The sequence below is a fragment of the Spermophilus citellus genome (assembly GCF_964194105.1).
Source record: "Spermophilus citellus genome assembly, chromosome: 9".
Taxonomy (NCBI): domain Eukaryota; kingdom Metazoa; phylum Chordata; class Mammalia; order Rodentia; family Sciuridae; genus Spermophilus; species Spermophilus citellus.
In genome coordinates this window covers 124,301,065-124,327,878 of record NC_138191.1, presented here as the reverse complement: position 1 = coordinate 124,327,878, position 26,814 = coordinate 124,301,065, and the positions used below count along the sequence as shown (strand labels likewise).

The 26,814-nt window shown below is 61.4% G+C and overlaps 1 protein-coding gene across 24 annotated transcripts in view; it reads right to left on the bottom strand.

Moving 5' to 3' along the window:
* HSPG2 (heparan sulfate proteoglycan 2) overlaps positions 1 to 26,814 on the bottom strand; it is an 89,922-nt gene that overhangs the window by 18,166 nt on the left and 44,942 nt on the right. For 7 of the 24 annotated variants that reach the window (XM_081306939.1, XM_081306956.1, XM_081306962.1 and 4 more), the window contains 48 exons: positions 26,637 to 26,723; positions 26,501 to 26,559; positions 26,302 to 26,369; positions 25,373 to 25,534; positions 25,087 to 25,263; positions 24,737 to 24,916; positions 24,528 to 24,646; positions 23,847 to 23,958; positions 23,621 to 23,734; positions 23,411 to 23,538; positions 22,997 to 23,083; positions 22,476 to 22,525; positions 22,176 to 22,270; positions 21,890 to 22,030; positions 21,348 to 21,539; positions 19,871 to 19,909; positions 19,229 to 19,330; positions 18,502 to 18,714; positions 18,009 to 18,092; positions 15,840 to 15,932; positions 15,539 to 15,619; positions 15,149 to 15,379; positions 14,081 to 14,194; positions 12,418 to 12,545; positions 12,191 to 12,277; positions 11,221 to 11,279; positions 10,915 to 11,082; positions 10,651 to 10,761; positions 8,837 to 8,937; positions 8,574 to 8,754; positions 7,519 to 7,644; positions 7,237 to 7,389; positions 7,020 to 7,162; positions 6,633 to 6,768; positions 6,404 to 6,558; positions 6,040 to 6,190; positions 5,183 to 5,328; positions 4,961 to 5,096; positions 4,419 to 4,570; positions 4,132 to 4,267; positions 3,887 to 4,038; positions 3,214 to 3,349; positions 2,879 to 3,030; positions 2,041 to 2,179; positions 1,794 to 1,945; positions 973 to 1,108; positions 717 to 868; positions 372 to 510 (listed from right to left, as the gene is read on the bottom strand). In XM_081306939.1, the coding sequence (XP_081163065.1) occupies positions 372 to 510; positions 717 to 868; positions 973 to 1,108; positions 1,794 to 1,945; positions 2,041 to 2,179; positions 2,879 to 3,030; positions 3,214 to 3,349; positions 3,887 to 4,038; positions 4,132 to 4,267; positions 4,419 to 4,570; positions 4,961 to 5,096; positions 5,183 to 5,328; positions 6,040 to 6,190; positions 6,404 to 6,558; positions 6,633 to 6,768; positions 7,020 to 7,162; positions 7,237 to 7,389; positions 7,519 to 7,644; positions 8,574 to 8,754; positions 8,837 to 8,937; positions 10,651 to 10,761; positions 10,915 to 11,082; positions 11,221 to 11,279; positions 12,191 to 12,277; positions 12,418 to 12,545; positions 14,081 to 14,194; positions 15,149 to 15,379; positions 15,539 to 15,619; positions 15,840 to 15,932; positions 18,009 to 18,092; positions 18,502 to 18,714; positions 19,229 to 19,330; positions 19,871 to 19,909; positions 21,348 to 21,539; positions 21,890 to 22,030; positions 22,176 to 22,270; positions 22,476 to 22,525; positions 22,997 to 23,083; positions 23,411 to 23,538; positions 23,621 to 23,734; positions 23,847 to 23,958; positions 24,528 to 24,646; positions 24,737 to 24,916; positions 25,087 to 25,263; positions 25,373 to 25,534; positions 26,302 to 26,369; positions 26,501 to 26,559; positions 26,637 to 26,723 (6,155 nt within the window). The remainder of the gene's footprint in view (positions 1 to 371; positions 511 to 716; positions 869 to 972; positions 1,109 to 1,793; positions 1,946 to 2,040; positions 2,180 to 2,878; positions 3,031 to 3,213; positions 3,350 to 3,886; positions 4,039 to 4,131; positions 4,268 to 4,418; positions 4,571 to 4,960; positions 5,097 to 5,182; positions 5,329 to 6,039; positions 6,191 to 6,403; positions 6,559 to 6,632; positions 6,769 to 7,019; positions 7,163 to 7,236; positions 7,390 to 7,518; positions 7,645 to 8,573; positions 8,755 to 8,836; positions 8,938 to 10,650; positions 10,762 to 10,914; positions 11,083 to 11,220; positions 11,280 to 12,190; positions 12,278 to 12,417; positions 12,546 to 14,080; positions 14,195 to 15,148; positions 15,380 to 15,538; positions 15,620 to 15,839; positions 15,933 to 18,008; positions 18,093 to 18,501; positions 18,715 to 19,228; positions 19,331 to 19,870; positions 19,910 to 21,347; positions 21,540 to 21,889; positions 22,031 to 22,175; positions 22,271 to 22,475; positions 22,526 to 22,996; positions 23,084 to 23,410; positions 23,539 to 23,620; positions 23,735 to 23,846; positions 23,959 to 24,527; positions 24,647 to 24,736; positions 24,917 to 25,086; positions 25,264 to 25,372; positions 25,535 to 26,301; positions 26,370 to 26,500; positions 26,560 to 26,636; positions 26,724 to 26,814) is intronic. The other 17 variants (XM_081306940.1, XM_081306941.1, XM_081306949.1 and 14 more) reach the window with 6 other exon arrangements.

Genomic DNA, 26,814 nt, shown 5'->3' with positions numbered 1-26,814 from the left:
AGGCAAGCACTCTACCACTGCGCTATGTCCCCGGCCCCTTTTCAAGTTTTATTTAAATTCTCATTGGGTTGCCCAGGCTGGCCTTGAATTTGCAATCCTCCTGCCTCAGCCTCCCAAGTAGCTCAGATCACAGGTGTGCACCACTGAGGTTGGAATGATCCATGTCCCCAGTTACCTGGCCCGGAGACTGAGGCAGAGAGGGAAGAGTAACTCCCTCCGTTCAGGAGTAATGCACCTGGTGATCTGACTCAGGCACCTTTGTGCAGAACCCTACACTGACCACTACCCAGGTCTGAGGACTCTAATCACAGGGGACGCTGTCACTGGGTCCCACCATCTCTCTCCTGGGACGAGGTTTTCATCAGACTCACCAGAAGGGATGCTGGGGCCAGGGGCGACCGAGACCATGATGGAGGCCTCCTGGGCTTCGATGTTGTTGTTGGCTCGGCACACGTACTCGCCAGAGTCGGCCACGGTCATTTGGTGCAACCGCAGGCGGGAGCCGTGGGCCTGGGGAGGAGAGAGGGGAGAGCTGAGGAGCCCGTGGTCACAGCTGGCTCGGGCTTCCCTCATGAGGCACGTGGAGGCTGCCTTCGTCTACCCCGGGCCCAGGACGCGAGAGTGTCCAGGGCCTAGAAGAAGAAGCCCCTGGGCGGTCCCTGTGGTGCCACCGCAGGGGACCAGGGCTCCACCTCCACCTCCAGGGCCTCGTCTACCTGGTGTCTGGAGGGCAGGCTGCCCCCACGCTTGTACCACGTGATGGTGGCCTGGGTCTGTCCAGCCACCACGCAGTTCAGATCCAAGGTGTCTCCTTCCACCACCGAGGGGGACGAGGACTCAATCCTGATTGGCGGGGAGACACTGGGCACTGGGGACAGAGTGGGGAGGACAACACCAAGTCAGACAAGACCGACCGACAGGGCTGGGGACCTCTGCGCCACGTGCCCAGGCCCCTGCCCTCCACGCTCTCACCGTGGGAGGAGCCGCCGCCCTGGATGGTGACGATGAGCGAGGTCTCCCGGGAACCAGCCCCGTTACTGACGTGGCACACGTACTCGCCAGAGTCGGCGGGAGTCACCTGAGGGATCCGCAGCCGGGAGCCCACGATCTGCAGGGAGCAGGTGACAGTGGGCGGGGATTCTAATCACAGGGGATGCTGTCACCTGGGTCCCAGGTGTCTCAGGCCCCTCGCCTGGCCTGCCTCTGGGCCTGGGGGATGGCAGCTCTCGTGTCTGTACTGTTCTCCTCGTCACCTCTCCGGAAGGCCTGCGGAGGCCCCGGCAGGGGTGCCCGAGCTGTCATACGTGTCGTCATTCAGCATGTCTGCCTCCCTTTATTTATTTTATTTAAATTTTGTTGTTGTTGTTGTTGGTACCAGAGATTGAACTCAGGGTCCCTAACCACTGAGCAATATCCCCACCATTTGAATTTATTTTTAAAAATTTTAAGACTGGCCTCTAACTTGGGGTCCTCCTGCCTCAGCCTCCTGAGTCACTGGAATTATAGGCATGTGGGCCTGGCCTGTTCCCTTTAGGCAATGAGCAGAGAGTTGTTTTATTCTACTGGGATCTGTGGTGCCAGGTCAGGGCTTGGCCTGCAGCGGCCTCTCGGGGAGGCTCAGTGGGTGAGCAGACCCACTGAGTTGGCAGGATGCACTTCTGTGTCTCAGAGGACTACGCCATCGCAGACGCTCTCTGTTTGTTGAATGACTAGATGAGCACAGAGGGGTACCGAGAGCCTGCCTCCCTGGCCCTCCCACCAGGGCAGTGTCCTCCCGGCCGCTGGCTCCGAACCTGGTGCCGGCTGGGTAGGCTGCCTCCGCGTTTGTACCAGGTGATGGTGTGGGGAGCTTGGCTGGCGACCAGGCAGTTGAGGTCCAACATGTGACCATTGGCCAGAGAGGCCGAGGAGGACTCGATTCGCACGGGGTACACCACACCCTGGGCTGGGAGGACAGGTGCAGGGCAGGGTGTGGGAGCTGCTGAGGAGGCGATGGGCCCCTAAGCCCCCACCATTTGCCATGATCTCTAAGACACTTACGGTGGGAGGGGCTGGGGCGCTGCTGGATGGTGACAAGGACTGAGGCTTCCTGGGTGCCCGAGCCACTGACCACACGGCACACGTACTCCCCAGAGTCGGCTAGGGTCATCTGGGGCAGCCGCAGCCTGGAGCCATGCACCTGGGAGAAGGGGCAGGTCAGAGGCGGCGGGCTCAGAGCCTGGTCCAGGGCTTGTGGCCAGGCTCCCGTTTCCTTCCCTGGACTCCCTCATGGCCCAGCCAGGGAGAGGCACCACTGATGATGGGCACTGGGGACAGAGGGCCGAGGACGACACATTCCTGCCCCAGAGGTGGCACAGGGTCTAACCTGCCACCTCGCCCACGTCAGTGACTGCAGACACTTGGCACCAGGGGGACATGGGGAACAGCATTTGCTGACATGCTCAGGGTCGGTGAAGCACAGCATGAGCTCATTTGGCCGATGAGGACATTAAAGATCAGAGAAGTCAAGAGACTGGCCCGAGTCACTCGGCAGACAAGCAGCCGAGCAGTAGTGAACCTGAACGTGCCTGAATTCAAAAACCATGAGCCCCTGGGGCTCAGTGGTAGAGCGCTGGCCTAGCACCTGTGAGGCACTGGGTACGATCCTCAGCACCACACAAAATTAAAAAATAAGAATACTGTGTCCACTTAAAACCAAAAAAAAAAAAAAGAAAGTATGATCCTGTGTTTTTTGCTGTAGTGCTGGGGGTGGAACCCAGGGCCTCACTCGTGCTAGGCAAGTGCTCTGCCCTGAGCCGCAGCCCGATCCTGAGCCTATGCTCTTTATCCTGCAGTTAGGAGCACCTTCCAGAACCCTCCTCCATCCCCCATCTCCTACCTGGTGTCGGGAGGGCAGGCTGCCCCCGCGCTTGTGCCACGTGACCTGGGCGTTGGCCTGCCCAGTAACCAGGCAGTTCAGATCCAGGGTCTGCCCTTCAGCCACGTGGGAGGACGATGACTCGATTCGTACCGGCGGGGTGACCCCGAGTGCTGGTGACAGAGGACAGAGGGTCAGCCCCCGGCAGGAGGTGAGAAGAGACGGCGTGAATGGGGACAGGGGCCACTAGTTTCTTGGGAGGTGTGGACTGAGGCTTTTGGCCTGATCCTGCACAGCTAGGACAGGGAGTCCCCTGGGTGGGCCCCCAGCCCTGTCCCCCCACCAGTGCCACTCACCAGGCACGGAGCTCTCAGGCTCAATGGTGACCAGGACGGAGGTCTCCAGGGGCACCGAGCCGCCCACCACTCTGCACATGTACTCGCCGGAGTCAGCAGGTGACACCTGGTACAGTCTTAGCAGTGAGCCGTGGGCCTGTTGGGAGTGCGGGGTGAGGTCAGGGGGCGCCCCCGCAGCACCCTCAGAGCCCTGGAGAACTGGGGGCAGGTGAGCACCCCGCCGAGCCCATGCCCAGGTGGAGCGGCTCTCAGGTTGAGATGCACCCGTAGCGGCCACGCCGAGAATCCTGAGCAGACGCCTCCTTCCCCCTTAGAGGCCTCCTGTCCTCGGGGGACCCCGAATTCTAAAATACAGTGTGGCCACAGGCCATGGCACTGAGGTGGGAGCGGTCTCTCGGGGCACTTCTACGCACTGGACCCTGAGAGCTCCGCGGCTGAACTTGATCCTTGGGGTAAGTGCCACCATCACCATGTTACAAATGCTAGAACCACGGCACCGAGAAACAAGCACCGGCCTCAGGTCACAGTGGTGGACCGGGACTCACGCGTGGGCTGGCGGGGCCTCAGCTCTGGGTTCTAACCCTGCACAAGGTTAGGGGGGCCAGGGCCTCCAGTCCTCCTCAGCACCCGGTGCTACCCTCTTCTCGGCCCCTCTAGCCTCCTGGTCCTTTACCTGGTGCCGGGCGGGCAGGCTGCCCCCGCGCCTGTGCCATGTGACCTGGGCGTGGGCCTGCCCCGGCACCACGCAGTTCAGATCCAGGGTCTGCCCCTCGGCCACTTGGGAGGAGGACGACTCGATGTGGATGGGCGGGGTGCTGCCGGGGGCTGGGGAAGAGATCCCTGGTCACTCTAGTCCTCTGATGCTGCCCGGGCCTCTCCTCTTTCTGCCTCCCAGCCCGGGCTGGGGGCCCCACTCACGGTAGGCAAAGTTGGCCCCCTGGGTCCCGGTTACTGTGACTGTGATAGAGGCCTCCACGCCATTGCTGGCCCGGCAGACATATTCTCCTGCATCCCCTGGGGAGGCTTGGAAGATGTAGAGGCGGGAGCCACGGACCTGGGCGGCCATGGGAGGGAGCATAAGATGGGGCTTCCAGAGCCCAGAGATCCCCAGCCCTGGGCTAGGAACTGCCAGCCCCCCAGTCCAGGGGCCAGGACCCCACCCCCCACCACCCAAGGCCCCTTCCCATGTGCCAGGAGCTGAGTACCTGGTGGCGGGCCGGGAGGCTCCCCCCACGCTTGTACCACGTGACCTGGGCATGGGCCTGCCCTGCCACCACACAGTTGAGGTCCAGGGTCTGCCCCTCGGCCACTGAGGGGGATGAGGACTCAATCCTGACGGGCGGGCTGGGTCCTGGGGCTGTGGGGACAGGGTGAGGGTAGCAGATGCTCCTGGAGGGCAGGACCTGTGCCACCCAGAGCTGCCTCTGCCTTGGGCCTTGGGGGGTTTGGTGGCCAGCTCAGTAACCGAAACAGAAGAGCAGGCCTTGGGCTGAGCCTGGCGGAGCAGGGAGAGGAGGCAGAGATGAGGAGGGAGCCGAGCTAGGAAAGGAGGAGGCAGGAGCAGAGGCTGAAGCAGTGACGAGCACAGAACGCTGGGCAGAGTACTCAGGCAAGCGGCCTTCCTGGGCAGGCCCCGAGGCCAGCTGCAGGTGGGCTCCCTCCCCAGTTGGCAGCAGGAGTCACCTGGACCCCACACCCCTGGGTGGCCCTCAGCCCCGTCCAGCATTCAGTGTCATCAGTCACTCACCAGGGATGGAGCCAGCGGGCTCGATGGAGACCAGGACCGAGGCCTCGGAGCGCTCCGAGCCGAGGACCACGCGGCACACGTACTCGCCCGAGTCCACAGGTGACACTTGGTGCAGCCGTAAAAGCGAGCCGTGGGTCTGCGTGCAGAGAAGAGTGGGTTGGGAGGAGACCAGCGCAGCCCCGTCCACCCCCTCCAGCAGGCTGGACCTGGGGGCCGTCGTACCTGGTGCCGGGCAGGGAGGCTGCCCCCACGCTTGTGCCACGTCACCTGGGCCTGCCCCGGCACCACGCAGTTCAGATCCAGGGTCTGCCCCTCGGCCACTTGGGAGGAGGAGGACTCGATGCGGATGGGCAGGGTGCTGCCTGGGGCTGGACACAGGGTGGATCAGAGGCCTGGGTGCCTGAGCCTCAGCCTGCAGCCCTGGGCAGAGGGCCATGGCGGAAGACCAGGCCCCAGCTTGGGAGGGCTGACTCGGGGCTTCTCTGCAGATGGAATCACATCTTCTAGCTCCTTCCCTCCCTGTCTCCAGCTTGGGGCTCCAGGCCCATCTACCACTGTGACCTCTTATGACGAGGTGGTAGGAAGCCACCCAGAGATACGGAGAAGTCACATGACTGTCTTCTCCAGAGCGTTCACCATGTGATCTAAGCGCTTTCCACTGACACCGTTTCATCTAAACCACACCACAAACTAGTAGGTAATCTAGGAATGGTACTGTCTCCATTTCACAGATGAGGAAACTGAGGTCCCCAAAAGGAAAAGAATCGGTTCAAGGCTGATAAAGAGAGGAGTCAGGACTAGAAGCCAGGTTAGCCCAACTCCCAGCTCAGAGTTCTGCCCTGAGGCGCTGCTGGCTGCCAACCTTATGCAATGGTACTGTCACTTGTTGTCCAGCCAAGCTGGATCAGCCCTCTGGCCCCGGCCCCTGCTCCCTGAGCAGGCAGCAGAGGGTCAGAGCCTGCCTGAGATGTCCCCTGTCCCGATGCTACTGAAGATCACATCTTCCCCGGAGCATCAGGGAGCCCAGGGCTCAGCCGTCCTGGCTGGCCGTCCCCAGCTGGCCGTCCCCAGCTTCTCACCTAGGGTGTGGTTGGGGCCTGAGTGGGTGCTGTGGGGGACGGAGACCATGATGGAGGCCTCCTTGGGGCCCGACTCTGTCTCCACTCTGCAGACATATTCTCCAGAGTCCGCTGGTGAAACCTGGGGGATCCTCAGCCGGGAGCCGTGCACCTGGGCCAGGTGGGGACAGAGGGGAAGCTGGACAAGGATGTGACCGCTGCTCCCTGTGGCCTTGGTGGTTCCACCATCAAACTCTCGTGGGCTCTGCTCTGAGCCACCCACCCAGGAGCGAGGAGGGAGGAGGGTAGCGTCTACCCGCGCACAGGCCGGCCCCAGCCAGCGCCCTGCACCCTGGGAACCCCGCCAGAGCGTGGGGCCTCCTACCTGGGCGTGGGGAGGCAGGCTGCCCCCTCGCTTGTACCACGTGACCTGTGTGTGGGCCACCCCTGCCACCACACAGGTGAGGTCCAGCGGCTGCCCTTCCGTCACAGCGGGCGATGAGGACTCGATCCTGACTGGCAGGGGGCTGGCGCCCGAGGCTGGAACCAGAGGCAGGTAAGCGGACCTCAGGGAGCCACCCGCCCTCCCCTCCCTCGGCCCCCAGGCCCCGCACCTGAGAGGACGACCACCTGAATGCGGGCCTGGGCGCTGCCCGCGGGGCTGGTGGCCACACAGAGGTAGAAGCCAGCGTCGGCAGCCGTGATGGCCGGGATGAGCAGTGTGGCGATGTCCGTGCGCTCAGACCGGGCCTGCCACACAGCCAGGGGCTCAGCCACCCGAGGGCCTGCCTGGCCCGGGCAAGCAGGGAGGACAGGCGGAGGGGCCCCCAGGCTGCGGCAGGCCCGGGGCCAGTATCCAGGCCCAGCCGGGCACCAAGGGCAACGGAACCAGGCCAGGGTGACGGCCCGGGCCCAGGGTCCCAGGAGGGAGTGCAGGGAGCCAGAGGGGAGGAGGTGGGCACTGGGGGCTCTTGTGGAGGTGGCGGCCTGGGAGATCTCACCTGCGGGGGGAGGCTGCCGCCTTCCTTCCTCCAGGTGATGGTGGCACTGGGCACACCCGCGGCCCTACAGTACAGCCTGACCGTCCGGCCTTCGTGCACCTGGGTCCTCTCCGGGCTTACCTGGACCCTGGGCCCACTGCCCCCTGCAGACAGTGCCTGTGAGGACAGTGCTCGGGCCACCCACAGCTCCCGGCCGCCCTCAGCCCGGCCCGCTCACCGTGCACCTGAAGCATGGCCCTGGCCACGTGCTGCCCGGCGCTGCTGAGGCCCCGGCACAGGTACTGGGCCTGATCCGAGGCCTCGACGGCTGGCAGGCGCAGGATGCCACCGTGAATTTGTGCCTTCTGAGGGAGCTGGCCACCAGGGCCCCCTAGCGTGGAGGTGCGGAGTCAGTGCTGACTGGCACGGGCCTTGCGCAGGCTCCCAGGGGCCAGTCCTGGCCCTGCCCTCCCACCTGCAGGACGGTCAGGCCCCGAATGTCGCTGCGGCACAGCCTCACCTATCCACTCGAGGGTGGGTGTGGGGCTGCCCGTGGCGCTGCAGCGGAACTCGGCCGTCTGCCCGGGCTGCACCGTGAGCTGTGGCGGGTGGATGGAGACCACGGGAGCAGACGAGGAGCCCGGGGCTGGGGAGAGAAAGACGACGTGGCAGGTTGGGGAACAGAGCTGACCGCAATCAGAGCCCTGCCACTCTCTGCTGCGGCCCTAGCCCTGCCGGGCCAATTGTTCACCCAGTGGCCAGAGGGAGGAAAACACCAATGGGAGCCAGGAGCCATGGTGGCACACGCCTGTGACCCCAGTGACTCAGGAAGTTGAGGCAGAAGGGTCACAAGTTCAAGGCCAGGCTGGGCACGTTAGTGAGACTCTGTCTTAAAATAAGGACTGGGGATGTAGCTCTGCGGTAAACAGCCTTTGGGTTCGGTCCCCAGAACAAAACTGAAACAAAACAACACACACAGACATCTGTATGGACACATCTGTCTCTATGGGACCTTGTTACCTCAATTCGTGAGATCTGCTCATGGGTTCCCTATTGCTTTATAATAAAACCCAATCTTCCTCTGCTCCTCCACATACCGCACACTTTCACCTGCTTGGACCTGAGGGTTCCTTACCCACTCTCCCTCCTGCAGCCCCAGCCAGGTGGGTTTGCTGTTCCCTGGCTGCAAGCTCCTGACTCAGGGCCTTTGCACACGCTGCTCCCTCTGCTCTCTAATTGGCTCTGTGCCTTTCCCTTCAGGCTTGGGCTTAGGCGTCACCTGTACAGCAGCCCAGCTGCAGCAGCCCCTGTTCCCTGTGCTCCTTCCCAGTAACCACATGCGATTTGTCTGTCCATTTGTTCCCTGGCTATGTGTGAGCTCTCAGCGTGGATCTGCATCTCAGGAGCATTGAAATCCTGTTTGTCCTTCTGGTCCCTGCTTCTTTGGAGGCCCAAGACCAGAACCAGCATACTCTAGGCACTTCAGAAATGACCCATCGTGTGAAGAAATGGCGCGCAGTCCCGGGGCTGGAGGGGTGCAGGGGCGGTGGCTCGGGCGTGGTGACGTGGGGCTACCTTGCACGTGCAGTGTGGCCGTGCCCTTGTCCATGGCGAACATGTTGGAGCCCGTGCAGACGTAGGTGCCCGCGTCGCTCAGGTGCACGTCGCGGATGGTGAGGATGCCGTTGAAGTCCATGGCACGGGAGGGCAGCTTCCCGTTGTGCAGCCGCGTCCACACCAGGGTGTAGGCGGGAGACTTGAGGGTGAGGTCGGAGTGAGGATCACGTGGAAGGTTCAGAGACCCCCATGGCAGACCCCGCCCTCTCCTGCCAGCCCACCTTGCTCTTGGCTGTGCAGATGAAGGTGACGTCCGCCCCGGGGCGCACGCTCTGGCTCCGCTGCTCCTCCACTGTCACCGTGATGGGCTTGCTGGGCGCCTCTGTGGGGACAGGGAGCCCTCAGTGAGCTGGGGTCTGTCCTGTGACCATATTTTCTTTCTCTGTCCCCTTCTCTGGGGGTCACTTCTTTCTTGGTCCAGCTTAGATGCCACTCACTGCCCTGGTGCCTGCCGCCCCTGCCCAGGCTGAAGCCAGGCAGCTGCACCATCCCCACGGTACCCAGAGCCTCGCCCAGGAAGGAGCCCCTGGCTCCAGCTCAGGATTCCAGGCCACAAACAAGCTCTTAACACTTGACACCTCACTCGAGCTGAGTTTCCCCATCTGGTTCGAGTTTCCATCCTCCCCAACAACATTCCACACCCTCGGGCTCCCTCTGCCCCCCAGCCACCCTCTGTGTTCACAGCTCAGGGCTGCTCACTCACACTTGTTGACAAAACAGAAACTGCGGGTCAGGACTGTTCCCATCTTCCCCAATCCCCAAATCTACCCGCTCCCTCCTTCCTGGTCCCTGAGGGATGGACCCTCCTCCTGCCCACCCCCACCCACCCCGCACCTTCTAAGAGGCAGACCTGTCCCAAACACGTCCCGCCTGTTGTGCCACACCATCCTCTCCTCTCCCTCCCTGCAGGGTTGGTCTATTCTACAGATCAGTGTGTTCTGGAATTTTCCAGTTCTGGACCCCATGTTTCCCCGCAGAGCTGCTACCCCACTTTCCCATCCACCTCCGCCTCGCTCCACCCTGGTCTGACAACCACTCTTGTCTGACCCCCCAAGGTTATCCGGGTCTTTATCTCACATCCCGTGGCAGCTGGCCAGCGACCTGCCCTCTGGAAGCCCTTTCCCCTCCCCGTTTCCCGATGCCACCCTCCTCAGCTCCCTCCCACCCCACTGGCTGCCCCCTGCAGCTTTTCCTGTCCTTCCTCTTTGACTTGACATGTTCCGCCTGGAGCTCCCTGCAGCTCTGTCCTGGGCCGTGTCTTGCAGTCACTGTCCCTGGGCGATTGCATTCTGCACTGTGACTGTTGGCACCAGAATGATGCCCCCAAACTCACCTCTCTGGCAAGGACCCCTTTCCGCAGTTCAGACTCACACATAAAAACACCTGGTTGACAAACCCACTTAGGTGGCTCCCCAGCACCTCAAGCTTAGTGAGTCCAAGCGAAACTTGGGGTTCCCTCCGACCTGCTGCTGGCCAGGCTGCTGTGCCCCAGCCCTGCCTCCCTTACACCAGAGGCTGCCTTCCTTGGCACAGGGCTTTCCTGGGGCCACTGGAGCCCACGGTGCATGCTCTGTGGTGGGACAGAGGCGCAGGGGACTGAATCTCTGGGAACAGGCGCAGACCCCAGCTCCTGGGGGCAGGGGCAGGGGCAGGGAGACGCTGAGATGCGTGCTGTGCCCTGGCTCCAGCGTACTCAGCCACACGGAGCCCAGACTGTGTGCAGGGGGAGGAGCTGCTGGTGACAACACACACTCCTCCCCCTGCACACAGTCCTGTTTCTGCTCTGTTTGCAGGAGGCCAGATGAAGACACCTTCCAGCGGGGCCTTCTCCGCTCAGTAATGGCACCATGTTCATGCAATTCTGGGGTCTCGACCCCGGGGAGCAGCTTCCTCTCCTGCCCTCCTGATCACAGTCAAGTGCTGCTGATTCTGTGTCTTAAACAGACCCTGAATCCACCGCCCCTTCCTGGTACCTGGAAGCACCTGCAGCGCCACCCAGGACAGGCCACCATGGGTCAGGGAAGAAGGGACTCACCAGTGACCAGCAGCTCTGCCCGGCTGGTATTGGCGTGGTGGAGGTTCCGACAGGTGCAAACGTAGACCCCGGCATCAGAGGGCTGCACACTGGGGAAGTGCAGCTCGGAGCCTGGATGGGGGGTCGGGAGAGGAGCTCGTGAGCGCAGATGTCCCTCTCGGCCCCGCCCTGCACGCAGGGATAGGACCTGAGCAGGGCAGGGACAGGCCCACATCTCCCCTCTCCCTGGGCTGACTCTGGGGTGAAGATCCCAGCCAAGGCTACCTTGATGTCGCTGTTGGGTGCTGCTGGGCACAGGCCGCCCATCCTCACGGGTCCAGTAGAAGTAATGGGGTGGGCTCCCGCTGACCTGGCACCGCAGGGAGTGAGCGCCACCCTGGGGCACGATGCTCCGAGCAGGGTGGACCTGGACCACTAGCGGGGCTTGATCTGCTGGGGTGGGGTAGAGCAAGGAGAGGCCGTTCCGGCAGGACACCCCTCACCTCTCTCTCTCCCGAAAACCTGTGTCCCCCAGGCCCCCAGGTTCCCTGCCTTGTCCATTACCCCCACCTGGGCTGTGGTCCCACTTACCCTGTGGCAGGCACCGGCCCCCTGGCACGTTGGGGTTACCTGTGTAACCTGGGGCACACCTGTCAGGAGGAACAAGCACTGGCTGTCAGGCCGTAAGGGACCCCGTGGCTCATGGTGGACTTGGGGAGCCAGAAACTCAGCCAGCTGCCTAGTGTGGGGTGAGGTGGCTCAGGGCTTTGGAAGGAATTTGGGGACCAAACAGTCCCCAGCACAGGGCCTGAGCTGAGAAAGGGGAGTGGAAGGGAGCATAATGAGGAAGGAGGGAACAGCCATTCCACAACCGTTTATTAGGCAACTACTCTGTGCCAGGCTCTAGGTATGTAGTGAATGTGATGGAGTCCTTGGCTTTGCAGAACCAACTAACTGGGACCCAGACCTGGAAACACCTTGTCAGAGTCGGGCTAAGGGCCGAGCAGGTGTTAGTCAGGAGGCTTCCCGAGGATGGGACTCTGAGCTGTATCCCCCTGGTGCGGGCTGTACTCTTCCTTCAGAGGACCGACCACAGTTTGTAAATCGTACACTCGTGTGATTATTTTTTCCTCCTTTCCTATTCCAGGTGGCAGACTCTGAAAGGGCCGAGATGGACTCCCCTTGGCTTACCACTTTATCTCCAACAGCTCTGGGTATACATGGCCCACAGTAGATGCTCAATAAAAACGTGTTGAATGAGGGAATGAAGCTAAGAAGAAGTTAACCAGGAAAGGGAGGGTTTAGGGGCAACAACCGTTCCGTGCAGAAGGAACAGCGTATGCAAGAGCCGAACAGCAAGAATTCAGAAAAGCTCTGTCCAGCTAGCGTGGGAAGTTGGGTGTCAGAAAAAAAGCATATGGGTCCTAAGAGCTGTGGGCCTGTCCCAAGGGCAATGTAAGTCCTAGAAGGGTTTGGGGCAGGGAAAGCACAGGACTCTGTCTAGGGCCCTCACCCAGGAATCTACCATTTGCTCCTTCCCTGTATCTCATTGCAAACTTACTGCTCGCAGTACTGTCCGGTGTAGCCGGGCTCACAGGCTGTGCAGCGGTAGCCACCGGCTCCCAGGCTCTCACAGGTGCGGGAGAACCTGGGGATGAGAGGCAGAGGTCAGGCCGCTGGAAGGAAGTCCAGTCCCCATGCTGCTCCCTCCGCTCCTGTCCCGAAAGCCAAGGCAGTGCCCTCCGCCCACAGAGGGTCTGGTCCTGGGCCTCGAGTAGGGGCACCCACATGTTCTCCGGGTTGGTCAGCGGGCAGGCGCAGGGATGGCAGTCCTCGGGCGTTCCGGCCGTGGCATCTCCATAGTAGCCAGGTGCACACAGCTCGCAGAACTCCCCGGCAGCGTTGTGTTGGCATTGCTGCAGGGACAAGGGTGTCAGACACCAACCGCCAGGTGGCATTTACCCCGAGCCTCGCACTTCTGCAATCCCTCTGTCCAGAAAGTCCAAGTTTGTGAGCTTATCTTACGCAAATCACGGAAGGGCACAGTTTCATTACAGGGACAGTCATTCAATTCCGAGGTGTTACAACACCCTAAACATCCCAAAGCGGAGAACTGGATCCATTAAACACTAAATCCTCACAAACAGCTATCAAAAAGGACGGTGTAGATTTTATTTCATGGATTCTTCTCCCTACAAACCTATGATCTCAAAAGAAAGCAAAGGTGTACACCTGGGTATCTGGGCATAGAACTTTGAAAATACACGCTTCAACGTGACAACGTGTGGGCTACGTATGCTCTTCCAAAGACACGCATGTGTGTTGGATTAACATAGCATGTTCCTTGATCCGTGTTTTTAGCTCGTGGCTCTATCAACCAGCTGGCCCCTGGTCAGGTACCCAGGAGAGCCATACACACACACAGCCCTGAAAAGCCCGGCATTACAAAAAGTTACATTATGGAAAGATATTCAGGAATTACTACAAGAAAACATTCGATTATTAAACACGATCCCGTGTGTATTTGCAGAATGAAGAATATTAAAAAGCATGAATATTGCTGGGTGTGGTGGTGCACACCTGTAATCCCAGCCGCTTGGGAGGCTGAGGTGGGAGGAAGGCAAGTTCAAAGCCATACTCAGCACCTTAGCAAGGCCCGAAGCAACTTAGGGAGACCCTGCCTCGAAATAGGAACTACAAAGGGCTGGGATGTGGCTCAGTGACCCTGGGTTCAATCCCTGGTACCAAAAAAAAAAAAAAGAAAAAAGTGAATATTCAGGGCTGGGGAAGCAGCTTGGTGGTAGAGCACTTACCTAGTATGTGTGAGGCTCTGGCTTCAATCCCAGAACCACACACACACACGCACATGCACACGCACACGCACACACACACACACACACACACACACACACAAATGTTAATATTTGCCCAGGAAAGGAGCAAGACAGCGTCTCACTCCAGTGCTGACAGCCATTCCCCAAGGTGGTGGGTGGAGGGGCTCTTAACTATCCTTTTGGTTTCTCTCTATGGGCTGGGCTGGGGGTGGCTCCGTGGTGGGCGCTTGCCCAGCAGACCAGAGGCCCTGAGTCCATCCCCAGCACTGCCAAAAAACAAAACAAAAAAACCTGCATTTAAGGGAAAAAAAAGCCTTTGTAGTCTGACTTCTATGGAGAACACGTCACTCAGTGATAAGGAATAAGATACAATAAGAGCCCAAGATCTCTTTATAAAGGAGCATGTTATCCCCTAGCTCTGGACTGCCCGCCACATCCACAGCCCCCCGGTGACCTTGCCGGCTGACCCACGTGCTTGGCCACAGGCCATACCCTGTGACCTTGTCCCTGGATCCAGGCCTACCTTACCAAATTCCCCCTCCCACCCACACGCACCCTAGGACGGCCCCAGGCCCAGCCAGCGGCCCCCGCCACCCCTGGCCTTGCTAGCATCTCACCGAGCAGGCCCCGGTCTCTGGGTGGCACTGGTCTGAGTGGCCGTTGCATTCACACAGCTCACAGTGGCCGAGGTAGAGGCCGCTCCCCGTGCGCGTGTAGCCAGAGGCGCAGTCCTGGGGACAGAGCAAGTCGGGTCTCCGTTACCAACAGGATCCCACCTGGAGCCAACAGACCCACACCTCCCTCCCGTCTGCCTCCTCCAGGGTGGAGACCCTGCTGGCTCTTGGAGCCCAGCCTCCCCCCACGTCCCCTCTCCGCAGCCCTCTGCCCCATTTCCTCTTCACTCTCCTGCCGCTCCAAAGCAGGGACAGTGTCTGCCCATCCTGCCTGGTACCCCTGCCCATCTGAGCACCGTGGGACCGTGGTTTGTCCCTAATGGGACGCCTTCCCCACCCCAGGACTCTGTTCCTGGATTTTCTTCTGGTGGGAAAGGTTTTTACTGAAGAATTTCACCCCAAAGTGGGAAAAGCAGGTTGGAGACCCCTAGATGGGAACAGGCCCTTGAAGGTCCCCATGATGACGTTTCACTCATTAAACAAAGTGAGGGACGCCACACACAGCACCGGGGACGTTGGTATACAGTGGAGACTGGTGGACACAGGTGTGGAAAGACCCTCTTCCCTGTCCCTCCCACAAAGCCCCCAGGCCCGCCCTCCCTGCACTACAGAGGGACGCCCCCAGGACGTTCATTCTCCAGCCTCCGCCTGCAAAACGCCTTAGACTTGAACTCTGAGAAACAGAAGCACAGCTGCTGGCTCCGGGGGGCCTCTGCTCCTTTCCCTCCTGCCCACTGGCCTCAGGGCCAGTGTTAGGACAGACTGGTCTCTGGAGTCCCTAGACCTGGGCTCAGACCGGCTTCTGCCACATGCTGGCTGCGTGTCCCAGGGTGGACCACGGACGTCACCGTCCTCTCTTACCTGTGAAGGGGGTGACCGCCTGGACCTCGGCACTGAGAGGATGCTGTGCAGGGGACCCCTAGCTATGGCAGCAGTCACGGCCACAGCAAGGCCACGGGACAGCTTGCTGATGCCGCCAGGTGCAGGGCGGCTGGACGGCCACACACTCACCTGGCAGGACAGGCCCACGTAGCCTGGGGGACAGTGGCACTCCTCCACCTCCAGGGCCCGGGGTCCGGCGGAGGGCCCCGGCTGGGCGACCTCCATGCTGATGGCACTGATGCTGGCCGCCAGCGGCACCGAGGAGAACGTGGCCCGGACCAGGAGCTCGTCCAGGTCGGCCAGCGCCATCAGCAGGTGCTCACGGGTGGCCGGCTGCCCGTCGGGCCGGCGCCAGAATTCCTAGGTGGGGGCACCAAGAGTGGGTGAGGACACCGGGCTCTGCCTGTCCCCGCTTCTAGGCACTGACCCAGGGCTGTGAGGGGAGGGCGGGGATGAGGGGCAGCCGTGTCGGAGGGTGGGGTAGGGTCAGATCCGGTGCCAAGGCCAAGGGCCCCTCACCTCTCGGAAGACGATCTCATAGCTCTTCCTCTCAGGTCCCTGCAGAGCCGGCTGGGTGGCCACCAGCATGATGTTGTTGCCCTGGAGAGACGCGGGGGGTCAGGAGGGGAGTTGAGTGGCTCTCAGGGGACCGCCACCCGTCTCAGACCCTTCATGCCACTCGGCCTCTCGTGCTCTGCTCTCTGAAGCGGGTGCTGTCCACCCAGGCAGTGGGGGCCCTGAGCCTAACCCCCAGGGCTGAAGAACGGACACCTGGAAGGTGGGTGGCTTCCACCTGCCCACCGAGGAGTCCAGCGCTCACCGTGATCTGGACGTCGGGGTCAGAGAGCGGGCTGCCCTGCGGGCCTGCCCTGTAGGAGAGGGTGTACCGCAGCCGCCCGCCGTAGGCTGCCACCTGCGGAGAGGCAAGTTCCCGTCACAGGCTGCTCTGCCCTCCCGGGAGTGGGCTTCGACCACCCAGGGAAGGTCGGGCCCACCGGTGCTGCACCTCCCCTCCTCAGGAGGCCAGTGCGTGGCCTGCAGCTGCCTGGGGAACAGGTCATCTCTCTGTCCCTCCCAGCCTCACACACGGAAGGACGCAGCGCGGCTTCCCTCCGAGCTCCCCGCTGCCTGAAGGTCCAGTCAACGAGCTTCACACCCCTTTTCATTTACAGGAATTTCCCCAAAGGGGACAAGGTAACGGTCCCGCCACGGGAAGCCTCAAAGCTTCAAGAGCTCTCAGTCGAGGGTGGGCGGAGGCTGAGGGTGTCCTCAGAGGCCTCGCCTCCTGCGTCGGTGAAGTTTCCTCTGCCCAGAATCCACCCTCCTCTGGCTGCAAACCACACGGGGCTCTTTAAGGAACGATGCTTCCTCTACACGCAAGAGCCCTCCTCTATTCCAGGGGCCTGGCCCTACTCCTCCAGTCCTGGCCAATCTGCACAGCCCACCACTCCCCACTCCCACCCTGGATGGACAAGGGAACCTGGCACTGCTCCTTCTTCTGGACAGACAGAGACTCCCTTCTCTAGTCAGACAAGAAGCTGGAAAATGGCACCAACTGAGCCAAAGCTCTGCTGAGCCCCTGGATCCAGCCATGCCTGATGCTAGATGTCCTTGGATTCTGCAGTTTAATGAGCCAAGAGATGGTTTGTTGCAGACAAGCCTGATGGACTTGGGTTTCTACTGGCAGGAGGAGAAGAGTTTTGGAGCTTGTTAGAGGGGTTTGCATGAGAGTGGCCAAGGCTCCAGCTCACCCCACTGGACTTTCCTCTCTCTTCAGCCACCGGGTATTGAGCTGACAGCTCAGTACCACCCCGTGATGCCCACCCCACTGGCTGACTTGCGTATTCATTCAGTGGTGAGCACTACCCAATCACATGCTGACGACCTGCCAGGCCCTGGGCTCCACAGCCCCTGGGGCTGCTCTCTGCAAGCCCCGGGGTGTGGGTAGGGAGGCAGGGACAGACCCAAACAACAACAGAAGCCCCTGCTCTCCTACTGACTTTGGAGGCCAGCAAGGTCATAGCCACATCTAGGACCAACGTTCTAGCAAGTTGTGGGTGCACATGGCGGCACAGCGACGGAGGGGGAGGCCTCTGCAGCCTGTAAGACCTAGGCTCCAACTGCAGCTCTGCTGGCTGGACGTTCTTGGGCAAGTCCCTTAACTTCTCTGAGCCCCACTTTCCTCAAATGGAAACAGGAGGACGCACACCACGCTCAACCACTTGCCCTCACCTCCACCCTGGCTTCAGGAGACGCCCCTACACCTGTGCCCCTTGCCCTGGCGGTCTTGGGGTGTCTCTGAATGTTAACTCATCCCATCTTATGTAGACGCTGAAGGGGCCCCTATATAGCTTTGGGAACCAGGCAGAAGCAATAGCAATGCCAGCACTCAAGTGAAACCCAGGCCGATGATGACAATAAAAACAGGGACAATGACAGGAATGACCATCAGACCAGGAGCGAGCTTTGGGAGGCCAGTCCCCTTCTGCTGGTACGTGACACAGCACGCAGTAAGCACTTTTGTGTCTGTGTACCAGGGATTTAACCCAGGGGCACTTAACCACGGGGCCACATCCCCAGCCCTTTTTTACTTTTGTTTAGAGACATCGGGTCTGAGTTGCTCTGGGCCTCTCTAAGTTCCTGAGGCTGGCTTTGAACTCATCATCTCCTGCCTCGGTCTCTGGAGAGTGGCTGAGACACAGGGGTGCGTGCCTGGCAGCAGTAAGCACTTAATGCTTTTGGAATGAAGGAATGCCTATCAAGAGGCACTACCAAGAACAGCAGCGGACGCAGGGTCAAGGGAGCCTCAGCAGGGCTGGAGAAGCCCTTGCAGGTGAGACAGCTGGAGGGGCCAGGGCCAAGCCCAGGCAAGTCCCCTTCTCGCTGAAGGCCTCAGTCCCCAGATCCGAGCCACAGCGGGCTCTAACAAAGGACCCTCTGACATTTCAGGATTCTCTGCCCCCCTGTGACCCTCCCGATTCCTCGTTACCTTGTCCCCCAGGAAGGCTCGGGGCAGCTGCCAATACCAGAGACTTGCAGGAAACAGAGAGAAGCCTTCGTAGGAGAGAGAGAACTAGGACAGAAGGGCGGGCGGTGAGAGCGTGGGCAGGGGCCGGGGCCTGCGGGCCACAGCGGGCAGGGGAACAGGACCATCCCGCCCCAAGCTCGGGTGCCGGCCCCTTTCTCTGAGGAACTTGCCTCCCGCTCTGGACCGGGGCACCCCAGCTGCTCTAAGTGTGGCCGGGGTCAGCATCTCCCCAAACCTGACCCCAAGATTTAAGCCGCATGTAGGGAAACACTTAAGAACGAAGTGGCCCTTTCACACACATTTAAAGATGTACCACAGCATCACTAAGGGGCGTGTGATCAACCTAAAGGGAAACTTGACAGAAATGTCGGCCCAGGCAGCGGAGAGATTATGAAGCTGGTTCAAAGCAGCTGGAGTCAGGGTGGGGGTCTCCTGGTGGTCGCCTTGCACATACCTGAGAGCTCACTGGGGAAGACAGGGCAGTAAAGGAGGAAGAGGAGGAGGAGGGAGAGTCGGAGGAGGGCAAGGAGGAGTGGGACCCGGGAGCTGCTCGCAGGGCAGGCTGGGGGCGAGGGGGCAGCCCCCGGTGAGGGGAGTGGTCATGGGCGGCAAAGTTGGCAAGGAGCTGCCAGATCTCAGCGTCCATCCGCCTCTGGGCCTCGTCCACCTGGGGCACCGGGAGAGGAGGGACAGAGGAAAGGAGCAGAGATAGACAGAGATGATGCCCGTGAGGGAGGCTCTGCCAGCCCCCCCCCCCCACTTCCGTGCACAAAGGCCAAAGCCCGCTGCTCCGACAGAACCCTCTGCTCCCCAGGAGCCAGGTGGGCACATCCTGGGAAGGGCCAACTGACTACAGGCTGCCCCTGTTGGGGATAAGCCCTCCAGGGGTTGGCCATCAAGAGGCGGGCAAACAGCTCTGTGCCACCAAGACCAGAAGTGCTGGAGGCCACCTGGGCATCTGGGCAGGGGAAGCTGCCCCTCAGGCCTGACCCTCCACCGGGGCTCATGGCACCAACCCACACCATTTTGTGGCTCTGGAATGTTTCTAGAACTCAGGGATGGACTGGGCACCAGGAGGGGCCCAGATGGGTATGGGGAAAAATGACCCGGGCAGGCCAGGGTCTCAGTCAAAGGCTATTCCCTGGGGCCCGACAAGCCTGGCCCAGCCAGGCCTGGGTTACCTGTGACGCCCGCTGGGCCTGGCCCCTGCCCTCTGGGGGTCCGGGGATCCTCCCAGATGTCACGGCTGCCCGCCACTGCTCCTCTGAGAGGGACGTGCGGTTCTGACGGGGTGGAGGTCACAGGCCAGCTCAGTCCCTCAGGCTCCCAGAGCTGGAGCCCTGGGAGGAATGTGCTCCCAGGGACCCGGTGGCCAGAGGGGCCACAATGACTGGGAAGAAAGGTGCATGCTCCCCTGTTTGGGTTGGCACACGGGTTACCCCAGGTGCTAGATGGGCATGTGCACCTGGGGGGTGTTAATGGTTGCCTGGGGGCAATGCCAGGGAAAGCTGGGGGACCAGGTACGGTCACAAGGATTAGCGTCAAGTTAGTTTCCCTGCCACCTCGGTCACTGTCCTGACCTCAGGTGGTTGGCACTAGGGTCAGATGACACAGTCGGGGAGGCAGCCAGAGGCACATGCCCCTGGGCAGCAGCGAGGGGCCGAACACAGCGGTGCCCTGACCCTGGGGCCGTGGGAACAGCCTGAGCTCATGCAGACCCACACTGTCTTGGGCACTGGGCATCTCCACACGCAGGGTGAGGACACCCAGGAACACGCCATGCCTGTCACACCGGCGTCACACCTCCCAAAGTGAGGGCCTACCTGGTGAGCCCAGCGCATCCGCGCAAAGTATGCCTCCCTCTGAGTGGCGCGGAACCGCAGGAAGGAGACAGAGAGGTCAGAGCAGCAGGACAGGGCACAGGGAGGCCAGGAGAGAAGGGACCGAGGAAGGAGAGGGACTGAAGGTAGCCAGCTGTGCATGGGCATGGGACTTGGCTCTGCTCATGGAACAGGGACAGGGGAGCCATAGAGCTTCCCCTCCTAAGTGACCCTGGGGGCAGCTGCTGGAGCACAGGTCAGCAGGGGACTCCTGTGCCAAGCCCCACTTCCTTTGGGTCCCCAGGATGGCAGACAGCTCCAGGAACACCAGGAAAGGCTGCCCCAGTGTCCACCCTAGACCCCTGTCCCCAACACCATCCCACACCACCGTCCCTGGACCCTGTTCAGAGCGATAAAGACAGTCATCCCGGCCTAGCTAGTTTGGGTTTTGGTTTTTTTTTTTTTTTTTTTTGGTACCAGGGACTGAACTCAGGGGCACTGGACCACTCAGCCACATCCCCAGCCATTTTTTCTTGTATTTTATTTAGAGACAGGGTCTCCCTGAGTTGCTGAGTGCCTTGCTTTTGCTGAGGCTGGCTTTGAACTGAGATCCTCCTGTCTCAGCCTCTCGAGTCGCTGGGATAAAAGGCATGTGCCACCGCACCTGGCCATATATATATACTTCGAGACAGCTCCTATATATACACACACACATATTTGAGACCAAGTTGCTTAGGGCCTTGTTACGTTGCCAAGGCTGGCCTTGATATTTCAGCAGTGCCCTGACCCCAAGGATTTCAATCCTTTCACCCCAGCCTCCTGAACTGCTGAGGTTACAGGTGTGTACCACCACACCCGGCTAGTGTAGCACTTTAAGGGCAATCTGAGTGTGAATCCTGCCACTGCCACCTAGGAGCTGTGGGACTTTAGAGAAGTTCCCCAGTCTCTCTTGAGTTTGTTTCCTCATGTAGGAAATGGGGCAGTGGGACTACCTGGCTCCTATAAGTTGTGACTTATGAAACGTGAAACTGCTTGGAACGATGCCTAACATACAGGAAGCACTGGATAAATACGCCCCATAATAAAATTACTACACCCAACACCCAGCACGAAGCCTGCAGTGTAGACAAGTGAATTTAGAGGGAGCAAGTGGATGAAACGGAAATCGTGTCCCATTTGTCCCTGTGTCTCAAGGGCCTGGCCTGGAGCCTGTTTGCTGGAAACTGCACAAAAGCTCATCACTGTTAACAGCTGAACACACAGTGTGCCAGGCTCGGTCTCCAATCCTCCAGCCACCCGGAGTTGAGGGCTATGAGGAGGTGTCCTGCCAGTAGATGGCAGAGCTAAGGTTCACCCCCAAGGTCACACACTGAACCACGATGTGGTGGCCGCCCACCAAGACTCCCCTGGGGTGAAGTGTGTCTGAGTCCCCGTGGACCCAGGTGCTCGGGGAGGGTCTGCAGCCCCCCACGGGTCCCACCTGGTCACCCTGGTAGGCCTCAGGCAGCTGCCAGTAGAAGGACTCATGGCCAAGTTGGGCGAAGTTGGCGAAGGAGAGCTGGGCGCCCTCGGGCACGGGCTCCACAGTGAAGCCTCCCGTCAGGCGGCTGTTCCGCTGAGGGTTCACCAGGGCAAAGCCTTGGAAGTCCCCAGGGGCAAAGCGGGTGTCGATCTGGCAGCAGAGAGAGGATCAGGTGTCATTCTAGTACAGGGCAGGCATATGGGGACAGGGGACAGGGACAAAGGTTATCAGGACAGGAAATGGGGCCTGCTGAGATCAAGGGAGACGTAGGGGAGGGCACATCAGGGTGGAGGATGGGGAGATGCAGGGCTCAGGCTGGAATGGGCATAATGGGGGCACAGGGAGGGTCTAAGGACGGGAGTCAGTGTCACTGGGCGTGGGCCTGGGACGGGCAGTACAAGGGGCTCAGGGATGGCTGTCCTCACAGGCAGCCGGGACTTGGCTGCGCCAGGCTCCTGGCTGGGGGAGCAGCAGGGAGTGGCGGGCCGTGTGGCTCTTACCAGGTGGCGGGTGTAGGAGGAACTGGCACACTGCTGGGTGACTCCCATGCAGAAGCAGGGCAGGCAGCCGTCCGGGTGGCCAGCGCTCAGGTGGAAGTGGTGGGGCCGGCAGCGGCTGCAGGTGAGGCCCTCCACCTGTGCCTGGGTGGGTGGGTGGAGCATGTGTGCAGGAACTCGGGGGTCTCCTCACTCCCAGCAGCAGCCCCCGCCCCCCAGTGCCCCCCCGCCCCCCCCGCTCAGGGGCCTTGGAGTCCCTCCCACTGGGGGGCACGGGCCCGGCACTGACCTTGCACTGGCACTGACCGGCAGCATCACACTGGCTGCCGATGCTGCCCTGAGGGTCACAGCCACAGCCTATCCCCTCTGGTGGCTGGCCATCTCCTGAGGTGGAGGAAAGCCGCAGCTGGAGCCCCCAAGCCCACCCAGCACCCCCAGCCCCACTGCTGAGCATGCAACCGCACCAGGCACCCAGTTCATCTCTGAGGTCAGAGAGGTAGAGCCACCGGACCCAGGTCACAGGGGAACAAAGGATCTGCCCTGGCGCCACCCGGGAGAATGGGTAGCCCGACCCTACAACCCTACTCACTCCGGCAAGGCTGGCCCTGGCTCGGGTTGCCATAGTAACCTGGGGCACACCTGCAGAGAGAGCAGAAAGCTGGGGAGCCTGAGAGGGCAGGCCTGGGGTGGGCGCCTGTGTTTGGACTCCATGTCCCCCAGGTGCTGGAAGAAACCATTTAGCCCAACTCATCATTGTACAGACGGGGAAACAGACGGGAAAAGGGCAGGAATGTGCTCTAGGCAGTGGGTCAGCCAGATGGGACCTTGGCCCCAGGACCTGCGGCAACAGGGGTCTCCTGGGAAGAGGGGCCAGGTGGGACAGGGGTGCTGGGGCTTGAAGGTGAGCTGCAGGCCGGCACATCTGAGGCCTTCGAGGCTCGGAACACCTGGCTGGAGGTGGAGGCTCCAGGGAAGGGAGCTGACTGCCTCCAGGGGCCCGTGCAAGGAAGAGTGGGAGGCCCCTGGTTCCTCCTGGACAGGACAGTGGGCCCACCTGAGGACTCGAGGAGACCCCTCCTACACAGCTTCACCTTCCCGTCCCTGCCTCACCTCTCACAGTGGCGCCCGCTGTGGCCTGGCGAGCACGAGTCACAGGTCGGGTGGCCGTCGGTATCCAGAAAGCAGGTATGGGCAGCCCTGAGAGCATGGGGCAAGTTTCCCGTGAGGCAGGCAGCAGGCCCTCCTCTCCCCGGGGACCCTCCCTTGGACCCAGGGAGGAAAGGGAGGAAGGGCGCATGCTCAGAGTTCCACGAGCACCATTCTGCTCAGCTGTCACACAGGGGCTAATGTGGGGTGCTGTCCCCGTTCGACAGATACGGTAGAGGCTCTGAAGGTGAAGCGCATCTTCCACCAAATGACAGGTCGGGGAGCCTAAGACGGGTTTAACCTCTGCCCCTCAAGAGGACCCGGAGGGACGGAGTGTGGCAGGGGTGGGTACACAGGAAGGGCAGGGGCGGGACGCACTGGCCAGCAGCAGGGGCTCCGTAGCATGGGCACGGCTGGCAGTCCTGTGGCGTGCCCCGCTGGGCATCCCCATAGTATCCTGGCTGGCACTGCTCACACCGGGGGCCCACTGTGTGGTGCTGGCAGCCCTGGAGGGACAGAGCACTGGTTGAGGCTAGGTCCCTGAAGGCCACAGATTCCTGGGGTGGAGAGGAAGGGGGCGGGGCTCACCTGGCAGGCACCAGTCTCAGGCTCACAGACCTCCGAGTGGCCGTGGCAGCTGCAGCGTTCACAGGTGCCCAGGTAGAGGCCGCTGGGCATGCGTGTGTAGCCTGTGTCACATTCCTGGGGACAGGAAGATAGAAGGGGTATGAGCCTGGGGGGTGCCTAGGGAGGGGTAGGGGAGCGGGGAGCACATTGGATGGGGCTGCTGGACAGGTGCTGGCCTGGAGCTCACCTGGCAGGACGGGCCCCGGTACCCAGGCGGGCAGGTACAGTGCTCCACCTCCAGCGCAGGGTCCTGGCCAGTGTCCTCAGGCACAGCCACATCCATGCTGATGCCAGAGATCCTGAGCACGACAAGGCCACTGAGTGAGCCACTTGCTCTGGGCCAGGCACGCCTGGGGTCCTACACTTGATGGCCTCGTTTGTGCTCCAATGTCACGATGCTGTGTGGCCCTGTCCAGATGCCTGGCTCCTTCCCCAGCAGCTGCCTGGGCCCAGGCAAGTGGCTCACACCTGCAACTTTCTCCAGAGAAGTACCCTTCCTTGCCCAGACGGGTCACACCCCAGCTCCCCAGGTGACCAGTCCAAGGCCTCTGCGGGGCAATTGACCTGCCAGAGCTCCCTTGGGGGAGGCGGGGCCAGACTTGACCAGACACATCCCTGCTTGGTCCCTTCCTCCCTGTGGGTTCACCGTGGGAATCACATGCAACCGACTCCAGTCCCTGACCAGAGCCAAGGCCCGTGAGGGAAGCGGTCAGTATGAGCTCCGTTTGACAGACGGAGAGAACAAGACACGGAAAGGCCATGTGGCCTGTAAGTGGCAGAGCTGGCTAGCAGGCTGCGCCCTGTTGTACCAACTGGACGACAGCCCCCTCCTGAGCCCCCCCCGTCCTCCTGCCCGGGCCCTAGGCACCTGCTTTCAGCGGGCTGCTGGGTGTAGGATGCTCGGACCAGGAGGGCATCGATGCCCGCCAGCGCCATCAGCAGGTGCTCCCGTGTGGCCGGCTGTCCGTCAGGCCGCTGCCAGGCTTGCTGTCAAGGAAAGGACAAGTTACTTAACGGCCGACTTCCCAGGGGCCTGTCCTCACCCGCCCCAGGCAGGGCCCCGCTCAGGCCGCTCACCTCCCGGAAGGGCACAGTGAAGGCGCTGGGCTGGCCGGGGCCAGGCTCCCGGGCACTGTGATGCTCCAGGACGATGCCGTTGCCCTGCAGCACCACCAGTGGCTGCCCGTGCAGGGGCGCAGAGCCCGGCTGGGGCTGCTGGGTCACTGTGAAGCGCAGCTCTCCTCCGTAGGAGGTCACCTGCGACACAGGCAGATGGGTGCTCAGCGGAACCCCCGCCACCACCCCAGCCACCTCTCCCAGGCAGGGAATCTCCTCCTCCTCCCAAGACACCACGACCCTCTAGCTCCCAATCCTGGACTGTGCCATTTCTGATGATCGCTTCCTTTTCCCTTCCCACCCCTGCCCACCTTGTCCCCCCGGAAACTCGAAGGGAGGCTCCAGAAGTAGGGTCCAGACAGGAGGCTGTGGAAGGAGGAGAAGGCCAGCTCCCCGGGCATGGGGGACGAGATGCCCGCGCTGGTGGTGTGGGCGCCTGCGGCGTCGGTCAGGCTGAAGTCACTGGGCTCCGAGGAGGCCCCCAGCACCTGCGAGAGGAGAAGGGGCCGCAGTGGGGCTGTGGCCTGAGACCCATCCTCGGTTCGCCGCCCTGGGCCTGTTATCCTGCCGGCTGGCCGCCCGCCCACGGCTGGCTACCTGGGCGCGTCTCCAGGAGGAGCTGGTGCACTGGCGGCTGACACCCATGCAGAAGCACTTGAGGCAGCCGTCGGGGTTCCGGGCACTCAGGTGGAAGGAGCCGTCGGCACACTCGTTGCACAGACGCCCTACCACGTTGTTCTGCAGGCACAGAGCTGGGAGCTGCAGGACAGCCCACGGAAGGGGCTGCCTGGAGCTTCCGGTTGAATCGTCCCACAGTCTAGATGGGACCCGAAGCCCAGTAGAGTCATCAAAAGACAGATCGTGTCACCGCTATCTGAACAATACCTCTCCGGTTAACAGAAGCTTATGCAACCCTCTCCCCCTTTTCTCTCTGCCTTCTAGGAGGCTCCCAAAAAGTTTAGATGTGAAACAGACAATTTGATTAAAACCACTGCTGTTACAATTTATGGCACTGGGCTAATTAGTCATCACCTTATTTACACCCCTGAGTGCCTCTACAGGTAGGTACAGCTATCTCCAGCCTTTGGAGGGAGGGGACAAGAAATGACTGCTCAAGGTATTAAAGACCTGGAGTGCCTGACTCGAGTCTCTTCTCCACTGACACTTGACTCTCCCACCCTTATTGCAAGTGACTTCCTTTCTCGGAGCCTCCGTCTCCTGGTAACTTAGGGATGACGGCACCTGCACCACCGTCTCAGCATGAGGACTGACCATGTGGTGGGGACAAGGGCTTAGTGCAGACCCGACAGCACAGGCCTGCTCCAAGGACAGCTGGAGCCTGACTCCCTAGCCAGCGCTGCGGCCGGAGGCCAGGCCACCTCTCAAGGTGTGGAAGACCAGACAGCCAGGCCCATCAGCCTCCAGCTAGATACCACCCACAGGCCAAGGCAGGGGAGGACGGAGCCTCCTCCTCCCTCGCCCGGTGGAGGTGCCAGGCCCCGGCCTGGGTGGGGTGGCGTGCGTACCTTGCAACGGCAGGCTTCTCCAGCGGTCCCCATGCTGCCCCGCTCATCACAGCGCACAATCTCCTGGTCTGGGGACACGAGGTGGGTGTTGGCAGGGTAGGCTGGGGTGGGACTCGGTTAGGACAGGCAGACCCCAAGGATGCTGGGGTTTGGGCTGGGCTGCAGGGGGAGGTGTCGGGGATGTGGCCGCCATACTCACTGGTGGGCCTGCACTTCCCGCCAGGCTGGATGGGGTTGCCCTGGTAGCCAGGGGCACACCTGGGGGAGAGCGGGCGGTGAGCAGCTCTTCTGCGCCCCACCTGTACAGCCCACCTCCCGCCGCCGGCTCCCCTCACCTCTCACAGCGGCGGCCTGTGTAGCCGGGGGCACAGGCATCGCAGGTGGCTTGGCCATCGGTATCCAGAAAGCACGTGTCAGAGAATCTGTGGGTGTCAAGGGGGCAGCGCATGGGGCAGGCTGGGGGCCAGGCCCTGCACTCCCCTGGGGAAAGGACCACCGTCCCCATGGACATGG